A 14,953-nucleotide genomic window follows, 5' to 3' on the forward strand; every position below is an offset into this window, starting at 1 on the left:
GCGTGAGCTGCGACCACCAGAGCCTCGCAGCGGCGAAACTGAGGCTCCGTGGTAAACTGGTAACATGAAGAGCCGTTTGGGAGCCGTGCCAAATGATCCGGCTCACTAACGTAAAAAGACAGTATCTATAAGGGACAGATGGCTCAAGTCAAAAGTCCCCCCCCCCCTTCCGCTCTCGGGGTGGACGCCCTCTCAGCCCTGGTCTGGCGGAAACACTGATGGCAGCTAACTTGGCCAACGAGAGACCGATCGATGCCAGGATTCAAAGCAGGGAGGACTGCGTAGGGTACATCTGCCCAAACTCACTTTTGCTTGGAAGGTCTGGACCAAAAGGAGACCCTGGGAGTTTTACATTTGAAAGCTATCCCTACAAAAGATTAAGGGAAATCCAAGCCGAAGTAGACAAATTCTGGAGGAAGTGGAGTCAGTTAGTAGGGCCCAATCTGTTTGTAAGAAATAAGTGGCACACAAGGGAGCGGAATGTGGCTGTAGGAGATGTTGTTTGGGTGGCAGACCAGAATGCCTTAAGAGGTCAATACAGACTTGCCAGGGTGGTTGGTGTTAACACCAATGGAAAGGGCATTGTGAGAGATGTAAATGTCCCCACCTTTCCAAACTACCCAGTCCCATCGGAAAAGGTTATTGAACAACCCGCCAGGAGAAAAGTTGTGGGGACGAACAAAAAACTCTCAACTAAAATCCCTGCCACAGTAATTCACAGAGACGTCCGGCGCATAGTGATTCTGCTTCCCATTGAAGTGCAAAATGCTGGGAGCAAGAACAACCAATAGTGCAAGTACAATACACCAACTCATCAGCAGTGAATCATTTTCTGTAACTTCAATAGAAAAAGTGTTGTGACCTCCTTGGGTTCAGGAACCAGGAGCTCAAGTGGGAGGTGTTTTGTCAGAGCTTGAGAAGTGCAATTCCCATCTGGCTCCAGTCCAGCAGGTGGAGACAGGGAGCCTAGGGTCTGTGATTCCACTGAGAATGTGGCTCAAATGAAGAGTGTGAGCTTCCTATTTAATGAGCTTAATGCAACACACCTGGGAACACACTCTCAGCAGAGGACAAACAGTTCGCTGTGAGAAAGGAGAAGAGACTCAAAGATTCGACCAAGACGCTGCTGGTGAATATTTGTAAATGTATTAATCTGTTTGAACCATGTTTGATTAGATGTATTATTATTTCTAGTCCTGAGGAAAGAAGCTAAAATATAAGATGCTGAAATATAATTTACTTTGTTGAAATGCATTTATTTTTGGTTACATTTAATTGTAAATTAAGAAATGAAAGTGCTTGTTAAAAGATGGCATGTTTTTTGTTGAACATTTTTATTTACCTAAAGTGAATTAAAGTAATGTTTTGTGTTAAAGGTTTTCAACCTGAATGAGCTTCAAGAGGCCAACAAGAGGCTGAATGAAGCAATAATGAATCTGCAATCACTCAAATAAAGAGAAAAGATTCAAATTCAAGTTGTCCCCTGTGTCCTTCTGGAGTGAATCAAGCCATTTTCAAGTTTAGGCAGTCAATAAAACCAACCAAATCACAACTTGACAGTAACACACTACGCCGCCAGGGACTCAAATCCTGCAGTGCCAGACGTGTCCCCCTGCTTAAGCCAGTACATGTCCAGGCCCGTCTGAAGTTTGCTAGAGAGCATTTAGATGATCCAGAAGAGGATTGGGAGAATGTCATATGGTCAGATGAAACCAAAATAGAACTTTTTGGTAAAAACTCAACTAGACGTGTTTGGAGGAGAAAGAATGCTGAGTTGCATCCAAAGAACACCATACCTACTGTGAAACATGGGGGTGGAAACATCATGCTTTGGGGCTGTTTTTCTGCAAAGGGACCAGGACGACTGATCTGTGTAAAGGAAAGAATGAATGGGGCCATGTATCGTGAGATTTTGAGTGACAACCTCCTTCCGCAGGGCATTGAAGATGAAACGTAGCTGGGTCTTTCAGCATGACAATGATCCCAAACACACCGCCCGGGCAACGAAGGAGTGGCTTCATAAGAAGCATTTCAAGGTCCTGGAGTGGCCTAGCCAGTCTCCAGATCTCAACCCCATAGAAAATATTTGGAGGGAGTTGAAAGTCTGTGTTGCCCAGCGACAGCCCCAAAACATCACTGCTCTAGAGGAGATCTGCATGGAGGAATGGGCCAAAATACCAGCAACAGTGTGTGAAAACCTTGTGAAGACTTACAGAAAACATTTGACCTCTGTCATTGCCAACAAAGGGTATATAACAAAGTATTGAGATGAACTTTTGTTATTGACCAAATACTTATTTTCCACCATAATTTGAAAAAAATCACTTCTAAAAATCAGACAATGTGATTTTCTAATTCTGTCGCTCATAGTTGAGGTATACCTAGGATGACAATTACAGGCCTCTCTCATCTTTTTAAGTGGGAGAACTTGCACAATTGGTGGCTGACTTTTTTGCCCACTGTATGTGTGGGTTTGTTTGTGGCTAGCATGCCATGGTCTCTGTATGTCTCTCAATAGGTTTAGGACTGTGTGTGCATGCAGTGTCCTTCCAATGTGTGTATAGGTTGTGTGTTGTCTGTTTGAAAAGAGGAAAATCTGTTATTTCCATAGTTTCCCACATCCTTGCTATACCTGTGACCTATTTTCTACTTCTATGTCAGGTGTAGCAACTTTTGCATGCATTGCAGGTATACATGGTATGTGTGCATGTAAACCCGCTTACTTATGTATACCCGGATTTATTTTCCACACCTGACAACAGGGAAGAAGTCCGGGGATAAAAAAGAGGCAGAGATGTGCTGTCGAGCAGGTGAAGCTCAGGCGAAAGGAGCAGGGGCTCGGCAGTGGGGGGGCTCCTCAGTTCAGTGAGTAATTGTGGAGGGGGTCACACAGGTCTGGACCTCATTAAGAGAATTGTCTGGGAGCTTTCAGGCTCTGAGCTGTCATCATGTCACCTGCCTCCTTGTCATAAGAGGCAGTGTAAGGAAAACATCGGCTTATTAACGTGTCTTTTATTTTTCCAGGTCACACGGTTCAGCATTAGCAACACACGCTAACACAAAGCAGAAAACACTTTGAGATACAAGCCTGTAACTGACATGCATATATCTGACGTCTGTGGATTTGAGGGGTATGAAAGGCAGGTACATCATCTCAGCGAATATCCCTTTTGATCGTCTTTGAACGCCTTTTCTCTTCAACATCCCCCTCCTTCCTCTGTTCTTAATTTGTATTCACAAGGGGGTTTTTCTGCTGTCTGAGGATAGGATTTGGGGGATCTCTCTCCAGCAGCGCCTTAAAGAGGCTGAGGTATCAATCAGGTGCTGATGTTACACTGATGCAATGTTTCAGCCTATAGAGGGGGTTACTTCTGGACGCTGACCAGCTTTATATCAACTAACCAGCAGCTCATTTAGATATCGGTTAACATTATCCTGTGGACAAATGTGCCAAGACAGCTACATGATGTTTGATTCTGCATTAATTAGGAGCTTTCTATCAGGGACTTACACATTTTGAAATGTTACTAATGATCTGTTTGGTGCTTTACAGTGATGTAATATTGAGCTGAGTCCATGGTAAACAAACTTTAAAAGTCGGTCTGATAAAGCGGAGCGGCTAGAATTCACATACACGTTTTTTTCCAGTGCATTTAAACCTGTTTATTCTCATGCTTTCAAATGTAATTCAGAGCAGTCAACAAAGACACAGAATAGAATAAAACAGTTTATCCATTTGGAAATATATTACATTTAAGGGTGCAATTATTTTGTATAAATAGACTAAAGTGTCATAGAATATATTCTCTTTTCAAAAAAATTCTAGCTTCTAACCATTTCAAAGTAGGAAATATAGCATTTACAAGAAGCTGAAAAAGACACACAGACATTCATAGATCAGAAGGTGCACAGCACTGATCCTCAAACCCAGAGATAAAACCATCAACAGCTCGTACTTATTAGAAATATATATTAGAAATTAAGCTACAGATTGTACTGCAAGTGTGCAATCAGCCCAAGGACGGTGTGATGTTCACAACCAACAGCAGTATATATCACAGTACTTTAAGGACGGGGTGATTATCCCACAATAAGGTGCAGGGTCGGTCAGAGTCAACTCTAAATTAAATAATATTTCAGCAGTCAGATTTCCATTGCATTCTGAGAAATGTATTAGATGAAAACTATTGCTTTCAATAAATGAAAAATAAAAATAAAAACATTCAGTCCTGACATGACACGACTGAATCAGAAATGACTCCACAACCCTGCTTAGAGGTGAAAAGGCGCTATGGGGCGGAGGCTGACTAGTTTTTCTTCTTGCTGTGTTTCGTCTGTGTGTTCTCTGACTCGTCTTTGGCTTTGAGCGATCCACTTTGTCCTTTGACAGGAGAGACCGGCGTGTGCTTGCCTGCTCCTTTCTCATTGGACTTTTTGGTTGAGGGTGTCCCGTTGACAGCGCCTTTATCCATGCACGTTTTCTCTACTTCATCGGTGAGAGCCGCATAAGAGGAGTGGCCGGAGAAGAGGGTCTTGTAGATGGTCGACTCGATGGCAGCGAATGGAGAAACAGAGGAGCCTGTCAGCATCATTCTTGCCTAAAGGAGATAGAATGTCAAGTCATTAGGTTGATAAAATATATGTACGTTAGCATCTCAAACATTGAAAGTATCTTCAATGACTTTTCTACTTTCTAATGATCCCTTTCCGGAGTCATTTGTCATTTTCATGGATAGCTAATGATATGCTGGTCTAGCTATCATATAAACACATTAAGTAACATCATTAGTAGGAACATCTGCATCATCAGGAACACAAAGTAATAAATAGGAGGTTTGGACGCTACTCCTTAAAAGTGATGAAATGGCTCAGCGCTAATTTGACAGATCAGAGACGTAGGGAGCTAACAGAATGAGAGTTGAAAGAAGACATGGTAGATTTATCTGTGTCTCAGTCAAGAGCACAAGTTTCCCAGAGAAGAGAAGAGAGGATGATGCAAGCTGATGAAAATGATGCAAAAGCCCCAGCCCTATGGGTAATACTGAGCTAATGTGAGTCACCGCAGCTAAAACTTCAAAAAGCTGATGGAGAAAGGTCATATAAAAGACAAGATGCCACAGAATAGGAGTAAGCTACGGCACCAAACATTTGTCATTCCTAACTTTACATCAAGTTATAAACAAATAACAGCAATAAATGGTTTTCTTTGTCAGGGGTCAGCTAGTGGCCCAGAATACACCTTCCTGTTGTGTATATGAATCAGTACCACATAGGCTGTTTATCTTAAAGGTCAAAGTGTTGGTTATGGGCTACTCTAAATATTCCACACTGACCTTGTTGACTACGGTGAAGACGGTGTAGATGAGCATCAGGTGGTGCTTCTTCAGAGGCAGGTAGTGGGTCTGCTGCAGAGCAAACAGCACCGCCCCTATCAGGGTGATCTTAGTGGGGCTAAACGGACATGCAATAACAGAAGGGTTATGATATAATACTTTAAAACATACTAAGAAGAGATCACAGCTTATACATTTGAATTATTAAAAGCAAATGACCTATACCAGAGACACACATTATCACCATGAATGTACATGGCCTCCCCTTAACCATCAAATCATATTTTAATATGTAATTCCTCATACTACCGACAGGGGTCCCCACAGACCCTCAGAGCAATACTCATATCTCATAGCTGTTTTGTTCTATAATTCAATTGTCATGACTTGTCAATCAGTTAGTTCCTAATAAAAACAATGTATAATATGTATTGGGGTCACTCAGATTTCCCCTGTATATTTTTAGGTTTTTAGTAGGGCCGGGACTTTAACGCGTTAATTAAGATTAATTAATTACACAAAAATTAACGCGTTAAAAAAATTAACGCATTTTAATCGCACTTATTTTTGCACCGCGGAACGTTTCTCACTGGATGAGTTTCAGGCGTACCGATTATACTGGAGCACCAACTAACGTTCATGACTTCAGACAACAACAAACCACAGTGAACAACAGTGGGAAATGTTCTTTTAAAAAACGGACGGATGGAAGCGTCGATAAGAGCACGGTTGTGTGCAAATTATGCAAAAAGGAATTCGCATATCACCGCAGCACATCAAGCCTCAAGTATCACCTCAATGCAAAAACATATAGCAGCTAGCGTGGACGTTAGCGTCTTTTATCGCGTTCACACCAAAAAGAGCCGGTACTAAAATTAGTTCATGAGAACCTTTTTACCCCCACGAAAGTCCCTGCTAGAGAGCAGAGAGCTGCTAGAGAGCAGGGACTTTCGAGCGGCTCTCTTGTGAGAAAAGAGCTATATTTCTGATTGGCTGGGCGGATTGCAAACCACGCCCCGTAAAACTCCCAAAAAGTTTTGTGAAGCCGCCATTTTATTATCCTCGCATTAGCATTATTAGCATTAGCCCAGCGCAGAAACGCAGAGAGACTAACTTATGGCAACACAAAATAAAACATGGGAGCGGTGGAGATGAGGAGGTGTCGGCGTTCTGGCGATTTACTCGGATCGGAACAGCAGCTTCTACTGAAGCCAGTCCCCAACTCCGGGGACTTCCGACCGGGGACTTTGGGCGGCAGTATACGCCGTGAAGTGGTTTGCGGCCTGCCAGTAAACCCAAAGCAGAAGAAGAAGAAGTGACGTCAGCGGCTTCATTTGCCTAATCCACCCCCAGGTTCAAAGAGTTCTCATGAACTAAATTCTCATGAACCTTTGTGGGAAAAGTACTGCGGTGTGAATGCGCTTAATGGTATACTAAAATCCATGTGAAAAAAATTGCTTCTCACTGTTCTTAGGTCAAATATGTATATGTGATTAAAAATGCGATTAATTTCGATTAATTAATTACAAAGCCTCTAATTAATTAGATTAATTTTTTTAATCGAGTCCCGGCCCTAGTTTTTAGGTAACATTAGTTACGTAACTAATAATGTTTTGAGAAGAAATAAGCCATCATTTTGTAATGGTGGTTGTTTATAACAGTAGTTTATTCTTGGGTTCCCAAGATACCCTAATCTGTAGTACTCAGTATGAGCAGCTAAATAATCAAAATGTTATATCTTGTTTTCTTAATCCACGCTAAAACAAAAATACAAAAGAATCATATAGGAGACTTACTAAGACATTTTGAGGAGCTCATTAGTCTCTGGTTTCCAAACGCCTCGAACAAGCTGCTCAAAATTACTTATCAGACCACCTCCAGCACCTAGTGTGGGTAGAAAAGACACCTGGTTGATACAGATTTTTATTTATTTGTATATAATACATCTAAAAATCCTACTGCATGCACCCTCATCTACTGACCTTTAGCCCAGCCGATGGCAATCATCACCAGCAGACTGTCGTTGTATTTGTTGTGTGCCTGGATGACCCCCCCCAGCACCTTCCACGTCCGGGTCACTTCCTTCATCCCCGTCAGCACCAGCCTTAGAGGCAGCAGGGCAGCACAGCAGTACACCAGGTCCACAGGGCAGTAAAACACCAGGTACCTGCAGAGACACATGGCTCACATTCAGAGTGGACACGACACACACATCTCAGATAACTGCTGTGTGCAAACTATGAGTTCATTAAACATGTTGACAGCGTCACCTGACAGTTTCTGTCAAATACATGAGTTCATAAGACTATTAAACTCGTGAACTTTTTAAAGAACATTCATAAACATTCATCTGACCATCCTTTCTGTGTTTGTTTGTCTCTTTATGTATTTTCTTCATTCTTGTGTTACTCTCTCTGTCAAAGCGCCTTTGAGTTTATAGAAAAGCGCTATATAAGTGTCATGTATTATTATTATCATCTGTTTGCATCTTGCTAATTATTTATCTAATATCATATTACATTTACTTTTATAGAATCTTCTTGCACTATTTCTATTGTATTTGTATTTACTTGCACATCTCAAAACATTCTCTTGCACTATTTTATCTGTTTTATTTGTTCTATGTCCTATATATATTCATGTTGCACGGCTGGAGGAGCCTGTACGTTTTTCACTGCCATATCTACACTGTAGCTCATGTGCAAATGACCATAAAGCCATGAATTGAATTGAAATGGATTCACCAGCAGAGGGTGCTGTGTAGTTTCTGAGGAGACTGTGATAATATGTGCCACCACTAGAGGGAACCAAAGGCTTTATATTAAGACATGGGAACTCTACAATAACCTCTCTGTTTCATCAAAGCCTTCCACATTACATGCTTCCTTTACAGGCAATTAAGTTGTTTCCTATTTCTTCACAAGTGAACCTTTTCTTCTAAGTTGAATAGGGTCCTTTGAATAATCGTTCTGCTCTGTTCTCTACCTCCTATACTGTTTTTCAGACTCAAGATATTTACCAGGTGATGGAAGCGAGCAGAACGCTGGTGCTGTTGGACAGAGGTGCAACAACGGGCTCGGCCAGCATGATGGCAGACAGCACTGCCCCCCCCGAAACAGAAGAGCATGGAGCTGAACCAGCAGGCCAGGGGGCTGACTCTGGAGAGCTGGAGGACGCCTGCATGGGAACACAAGTATGTTTATCAGTACTGTGATGGAGAGTTCATTCAGTCCCCCATATGTGTTATCATTTCCATCAATAAGGTATTAGCATTCCTCCTGGGTCTGAAGTTACTAACAAACTGCAATTACCGTTGTTGTTGAATGGTTTCTAAAATAAGCACCAAACAGTCTTCCCTGTAATTATGGGATTTAAATAATGACAGTAATGATGCCTGAGAGACTGGCTTTTTTTAGGGTAGACTTAAAGGCCATTTCTGCAGCCCTCAGTACTGTTGTCGGGGTATTAGAGGTAGAAGTGGAGTTTCATACTTTTGGCCTTTAGATTCCACGATTGACGGCAAAGTTTAGCTGGTTTTAGGCTCTCGTTAGCCAGTGTCTCGTAGCACAGAACGCATACTGGCAAAGGCTCATCTTCAGTGCCTGTGTAGGTAAATCCCAGTTCCAAGTAGTTCCCATTGTATTTTCTCTTAATCTTCCCTTTCTTTGTTTTTTTCTGCGGAATCTGGCTTGTAGATGCCTCCGACTCACTTTCATTATCTTCATTAACGTTAACCTCTTTTATCTTCAGAGAACCTGATGCTAGCCACCGATCCATGTTTGTGGTGTTGCACGCGCACACGTAACCATGGGTAACCAGTGGTGAAATTAAGTGTTGTCCATAATTAACAATAACAAATATCTGCGTTTTAACACTACGTTTATATATATTATGTATTTTGCAGGTCACCCTTGAAAAAGAGATCTTTTGATCTCAAGGGGCTTTCACCTGGTTAAATAAAGGCTACAAACAATGTACTTATGTTTACAGTTTGCATACTGTATGAGGTGGTCCTGAAAATCCTTGATACTAAATAGTGGATTTTAGAGCTTTTTTTTTTTTTCACGGACCACAGTTTGAGAACCGCTGCTCTAGATCACACATTATTGCATGTAGTAAAAAAAGACAAAACAACGGTACAAAGGTAAACTGGCAAAAAGGATTCTTAGCACATTGTGCAACTGAGCTTTGTTCTCCCAATCCCTGGAACTGTATAAATATTAACTAGTTAGAGGGAACAAATACAGAGATATTTGTCAAGCGCAGTTACAATATTTGCTTCTGGGCCTACAGTTCAAAGTGCACAGACTTGACATTTACAGTTCCAACCATATCAGTTCTCTGCTGATATCTATCATCAATGCTCCCTCTGTTACAACCATGATCAAAAGAACACTTACTTATACAACTGGAAACTGATATAATGCTACTTCTGTAATCTTCACTATGAAGGGAAGGTTTGTTGTAACTATTATGCGTCATAACAGGCTCTGAACAAATCACAACACCAAGAAATGTTCTATACTTGTATAACTTTATCTACTTTTCAGAGATGGACAAATAAGACTGACTTCTCTATACAATTAACCTTAGACAGGTACTTCTCAGTCAACCCTGAACCACTTGTCCCCGATCACTACGGCCACACACAGGTCCATACAGGTAATCTGAGGATTACATACAGATTATAGACTCCTGCAGAGATATCTGTAAACCAGGAGGATGTATAGCTCTATCTGCTTCCTCTGCAGACTCCCAGTGGATTCACTCTGCACACTTTCCCTTTTAACCTGGTTCTCACTCACTGAATACAGATTCATAGTGAAGCTCTTTAATTTACCTACAATTGAAACTACAGCTTCAAAGTTCCTAATGGGAGACATTTAACAATCATTGTGTACAGTCATGATGCTAAAATAGAATGGCAAACTGTCATATACTAAATGTACCAATACAACAATGTAACATTACTTCATTATAGGTAAGAGATGTGCTTTCAAAATCTAAGTTAGTTAACCAAATTCAAAAGTACTAGTAATGCAGATACTACATCGCACACAGACACAATCATTAACAAGGCTACATTTTTAAACATGTTGGCATACAACCCCATTCAAAGTATGCCAAATGAGCAATTAGCCGTAACTGTTTGCAGTGTGTCCATTTTCTAACAAACATCACTGGATGACTTTGATAATGAAAAGAAACGTTAAAATGGGAGGAGCCTCATGAAAGTTCTTGAGAATCTTTTTTTCTTTGAGTTCTATTAATCCAAATGATTTTCTGTTTAATCTGAGACCATGATATCCTCTGAAAGGGTAGGTCACACTGTATCAACAAATGTGTTTTGTATCTCGGGTCAGATTTGACTGAGCACCATTTCCCTTTAAACTGCAACAATCATGCGCTAAGAGTTTTAAAGTACCTTTTACTACTGCGGCTCTAACTACTGATGTTACTGGGTGGGCCAAATTCAAGTGACTAACTTCTCATTTGAAGCACAACGGTTTGCATCTGTCCCTTTACCATCACAGTGCCTTGACCTCATGTCTCTGCCTTCACACACCCCTTCAACTCTCCATGGGTGTGTGCCCCTCATAGTTTTTCCATTTACCAAAATGAACTAATGATGAGTCATATAAAGATCAATGTGGCTGCAGCTCAGAGTGGGTATTGCATGCAACCTCAGCATCAAAACCAGTGAAGTATCACCGTTAACGGCTTTTGAATTACGACTTCCACAATGACACAACCAGACAGTGTTTCTCTTGTGTGTACATGAAGTCTGATGTAACAAACGTTATCTACCACAGTTAGAAGAGGAGGAAGTTTGAAAAAGAGCGGTTATAAAATGTGTCTGGCCCCGTGTCTGAATCTTTCCCTTCTGTGAGAGCCTACATAAATGCCAAGTATCAGTTCACAAGTGCAGCATAGTAAACAGGGTCGCTGTGTCATCACTATTTGTTCCTGAGCAAAACAAACTGCTGCAGTCCGAGTTAGCCCCTCTCAGTATATTGACAATGAAACTCGATATCTTCTTATATTGTATTATGGCCTTGGTGTGGTCTTTTCCTGTTATTAAAGGTGGCATTCCAGTAAAGAGATGTCATGTATTAGTGCGTTGTAGCTGTTGTATTAGTTGTCTCTAACCACTTAGTATCGATTATTATCATAAATAAACTCATTGTGTAAATATGTTGTAAAGGCACAAAGGTCAACTCTTCAGTATCGTCACTAAATTGATTTTCCCCCACATCTCCAGCCACTACTTTGCTTACGTTTTCACTGACATATAATACACTGCTCTGACATGCTGGGCTTCAAACACACCTCTACCAATCCCAGATCTGGTTTCCTACTTTGCATGGAAGGAGACTCATTTAAAAGTCAAATTTAAGGAATATAGGCCAAGAACACCACAGCTGCAACATGTCATACTGGTTGTATTTTTGATTCCTGTTAACCTCTCAAGTGAGAACATCGAGAGCTGGCTGTCTCGTGTCAGAAATGAAAACAAACCAAAGGTATTTTATATGGGTATAGTTACTGTGCATGAATTCATTTGTCATGCGTCTTTACAAACTAACACTGCTGTATACACGTCTTGTAAATGAGAAAAAGTGTAGTTGTTGTCTTTAAAGTCTGAACCACTACAGCGTTCGTCTTTCGTGCCAGACGAACTGACACACATGATCTAAGCCTGTAAAAAGGGCATCCCTCCTCTGTTCTGAAACCTGATAGCCAGATAAGAAACAAGTGGTATTTCTGGTTATTTGTGGCCTCGTAGAAGGGAACCACTGACTGACATATGACCACAGCTCCTCTTCCACGTCCCTGTCCTCCTGATTTTGTACACAGGATTTCACAGCAATATTTAGAAATCCCAAAATAACTTTGCAGTGGCAGAGAGTATCATAAACGTGTAAAAAGATCTGGCAAGCTCTCACACTGCACTCCAAAGCCGGAAGGGAAGATCTAACACAGAATGTTGAGAAGAAAGAGAGGGCTGAGGGATTTATGCATTCCTAGCCTTCTTTGGGGAAAGGAGAACTTGAGTGTTCTGTGTCTTGACTTGTTTTATTGAATCTCTTTTGAAATGATCCTGAGACTTAAAGTGGATTACGTGTTGTGTTTACTGATCTCTGCCATATTGTTTCTACACTCTCTCTCTCTCTCTCTCTCTCTCTCTCTCTCTCTCTCTCTCTCTCCTCTCTCTCTCTCTCTCTCTCTCTCTCTCTCTCTCTCTCTCTCTCTCTCTCTCTCTCTCTCTCTCTCTCTCGCTCTCTCTCTCTATCTCTCTCTCTCTCTCTCTCTCTCTCTCTCTCTCTCCTCTCTCTCTCTCTCTCTCTCTCTCTCTCTCTCTCTCTCTCTCTCTCTCTGAGGATGTAGGGTTAAAGGGTCACGAGAGCTCAGATGCTTTGCGGGGCAAGTTCCAAAATAGACTGTACATTTACAGCGGACTACAATTGACTGTGAGTGTGGAAAATGAACTCCATGTGCAGTTAAAGTCCACCTGTTCCTGTAGACATTATCTCAGTGACATGACATAGGGCTCACTATCTGCCTTTAGTCTACGCTGATACAATCAACTGTGGCTGGGTAGCAGTTTGTGCTCTAAAGTAAGATTAGTTTATTAACTACTACACCATGTAATGTTCATAATTATGATGGGATTAAAAAACTTTACAAAGATTGTTTTTTGTATCTGTTGTTTGTTTGTAGTGCTTGCTGAATACTATTTCACAATACAGAGAGGTGTTATTATTTACTTAGGACACCATTATGGTAATTGTGCTTGTAATAACTGCTAATATCATGAATGTATGTCCTTTTATATTACAAGAACATAAGAAAGGAAAGGTTCGGATTTTAGGCACAAATGTAATATATAACAAATGTTCATTTGAATTTAACACCCTCTGAGTGTAGGCCTATTGACATTTGGTTGCAAAACAAACTCCCTAGTGGCTGCGTGGCATGACGGTGGGCAGCTTAAAATACCAGGATATAGCAATAGGTCTATTATCGAGGTTTCACCAGGTCAAACTTTGGCAAAAGAGTGCAAACTAACATGGAACAACTTGGTGAACACTTTTAAAGTTGTGACAGTTAAAACACACTTGAACTTTAGGTCATACTCTTACCTGGCTGCTCCCTCAGAGCCATGATTGACACGATATAGTGCGCCATGTCAAAGTAAGGAAACATGGACAAGTTGGCCAGTCCGTGGGACAGCTCGTCCAAATGCAGCACCTCCAACAAATCCATAATCCTGTAAACTGTAAAACTCTTCAGCAATAAAATAGGAAGCTACTCTAGTTAATCCCAGCGAGAGAGTTGAAGTTGAAAAAGGGCACCGGTCCAACTCAGAGCATCAGGGCTTCTGTGTGCGGCCGAGTTGCATGCGGATGGTTAGCTGAACAACGCTCGTCGCCGGGCAACAGACGTGTAACGCTCGCGGACGGTCATCATGGGTGTTACCCATGGGGTGTTACCGTCTGTGCAGTGCAGATACCTGTGGGAGTTCCTGCATCGACGACGCTGTCATCGGCGCATAGCCGGAATTCCTTATTCCGTGTTCCACTAGTGATGGGGCGGGTGGAGCCAGAGCGCCTCTCTGATTGGAGGAGCGAGAGCAATGTGAGCCAATCACGTGTCACAATGTGGCTTTGTGAGGAGATGCTAACACAAAAACAGAATTGCGGTGAAGTTCGGTTAAGGTTGGATATATGCCTGATATTGGCTGTCAACATGGTTTCACTAGAGACAATCAAATACGTACCGTTTAATGACAGAGAGAAAAACAATGATATGTCTTAGCTCCTCCGTGCCATCCTACCAATTTGAGCATTTTTCCTAAAATAATAATATATAAAATGTCCAATGGGTCAAAAACCCATCATATAAATTGATTTTATAAAAAAATATGTTTTAATAGCTTCCTTGTCAGTGACTCTAAAACCATACTAGATAGTATTACTGCTCTGGAGAAATATGACATCTAATTTGTTTGAATGTAGGACTTATTCTAATTTAAATGAATATTTGAATGGAAATGTTGCCGTTTTTGATTGAAAAGTCTTGGTTGTTTCATTGTGACAAAGTTATTTCAAATCTATGCAGCATTGAGTGACTACACCGGACGAGTAGGATGCATATGTCATTGGATTTTAGTACTTTTTAGGACATTTCAGCATTGTTTTGTTGAAAGGTCCCATGCATCTATAGCTTAAAACAAATGTGTGGGCAGTGTGGCTCATAAAACATATTTATTGTAATTTTTTTGTTAAGCAGAATTTTCATTAACATGGGCAAGTTAGAAAACAGGTATTACAAATGTTTTTTTGTAATTCAAACGGTATTGTAACATTAAGAAAGCATCTGTTTTGCCTAACATGAAAATATGAGGATGAGAGGAAATGCAGAAAAGAATGTCATAATTACTTTGTCTGTTTTCCCACATTGGGTCATATTTCTCCTTTGTTTGCCAGCACAGTAGAGGTGTCGACATATATACCAGTTTCCCCATGTTTTTGGAATAACATGTAAAAACAAGTTTGACAGAAATTATGTCAGAGCCAAAAATGTGGTTTTATAATACATTTACATTAAAATTGTAC

The 14,953-nt window shown here is 41.0% G+C and overlaps 1 protein-coding gene across 1 annotated transcript; it reads right to left on the reverse strand.

The window, feature by feature from the left end:
* Positions 1 to 3,637: 3,637 nt before the first annotated feature.
* On the reverse strand, positions 3,638 to 13,898 carry tmem38b (transmembrane protein 38B). The gene is given in 7 exon segments (XM_034205106.1): positions 3,638 to 4,598; positions 5,334 to 5,451; positions 7,130 to 7,217; positions 7,316 to 7,500; positions 8,353 to 8,435; positions 8,437 to 8,510; positions 13,478 to 13,898. Coding segments are annotated over 7 exon segments (963 nt in total). The 5' UTR covers positions 13,602 to 13,898; the 3' UTR covers positions 3,638 to 4,307.
* Positions 13,899 to 14,953: the final 1,055 nt, after the last annotated feature.

The sequence above is a fragment of the Gymnodraco acuticeps genome, unplaced genomic scaffold (assembly GCF_902827175.1).
Source record: "Gymnodraco acuticeps unplaced genomic scaffold, fGymAcu1.1, whole genome shotgun sequence".
In the NCBI taxonomy this organism is placed as follows: domain Eukaryota; kingdom Metazoa; phylum Chordata; class Actinopteri; order Perciformes; family Bathydraconidae; genus Gymnodraco; species Gymnodraco acuticeps.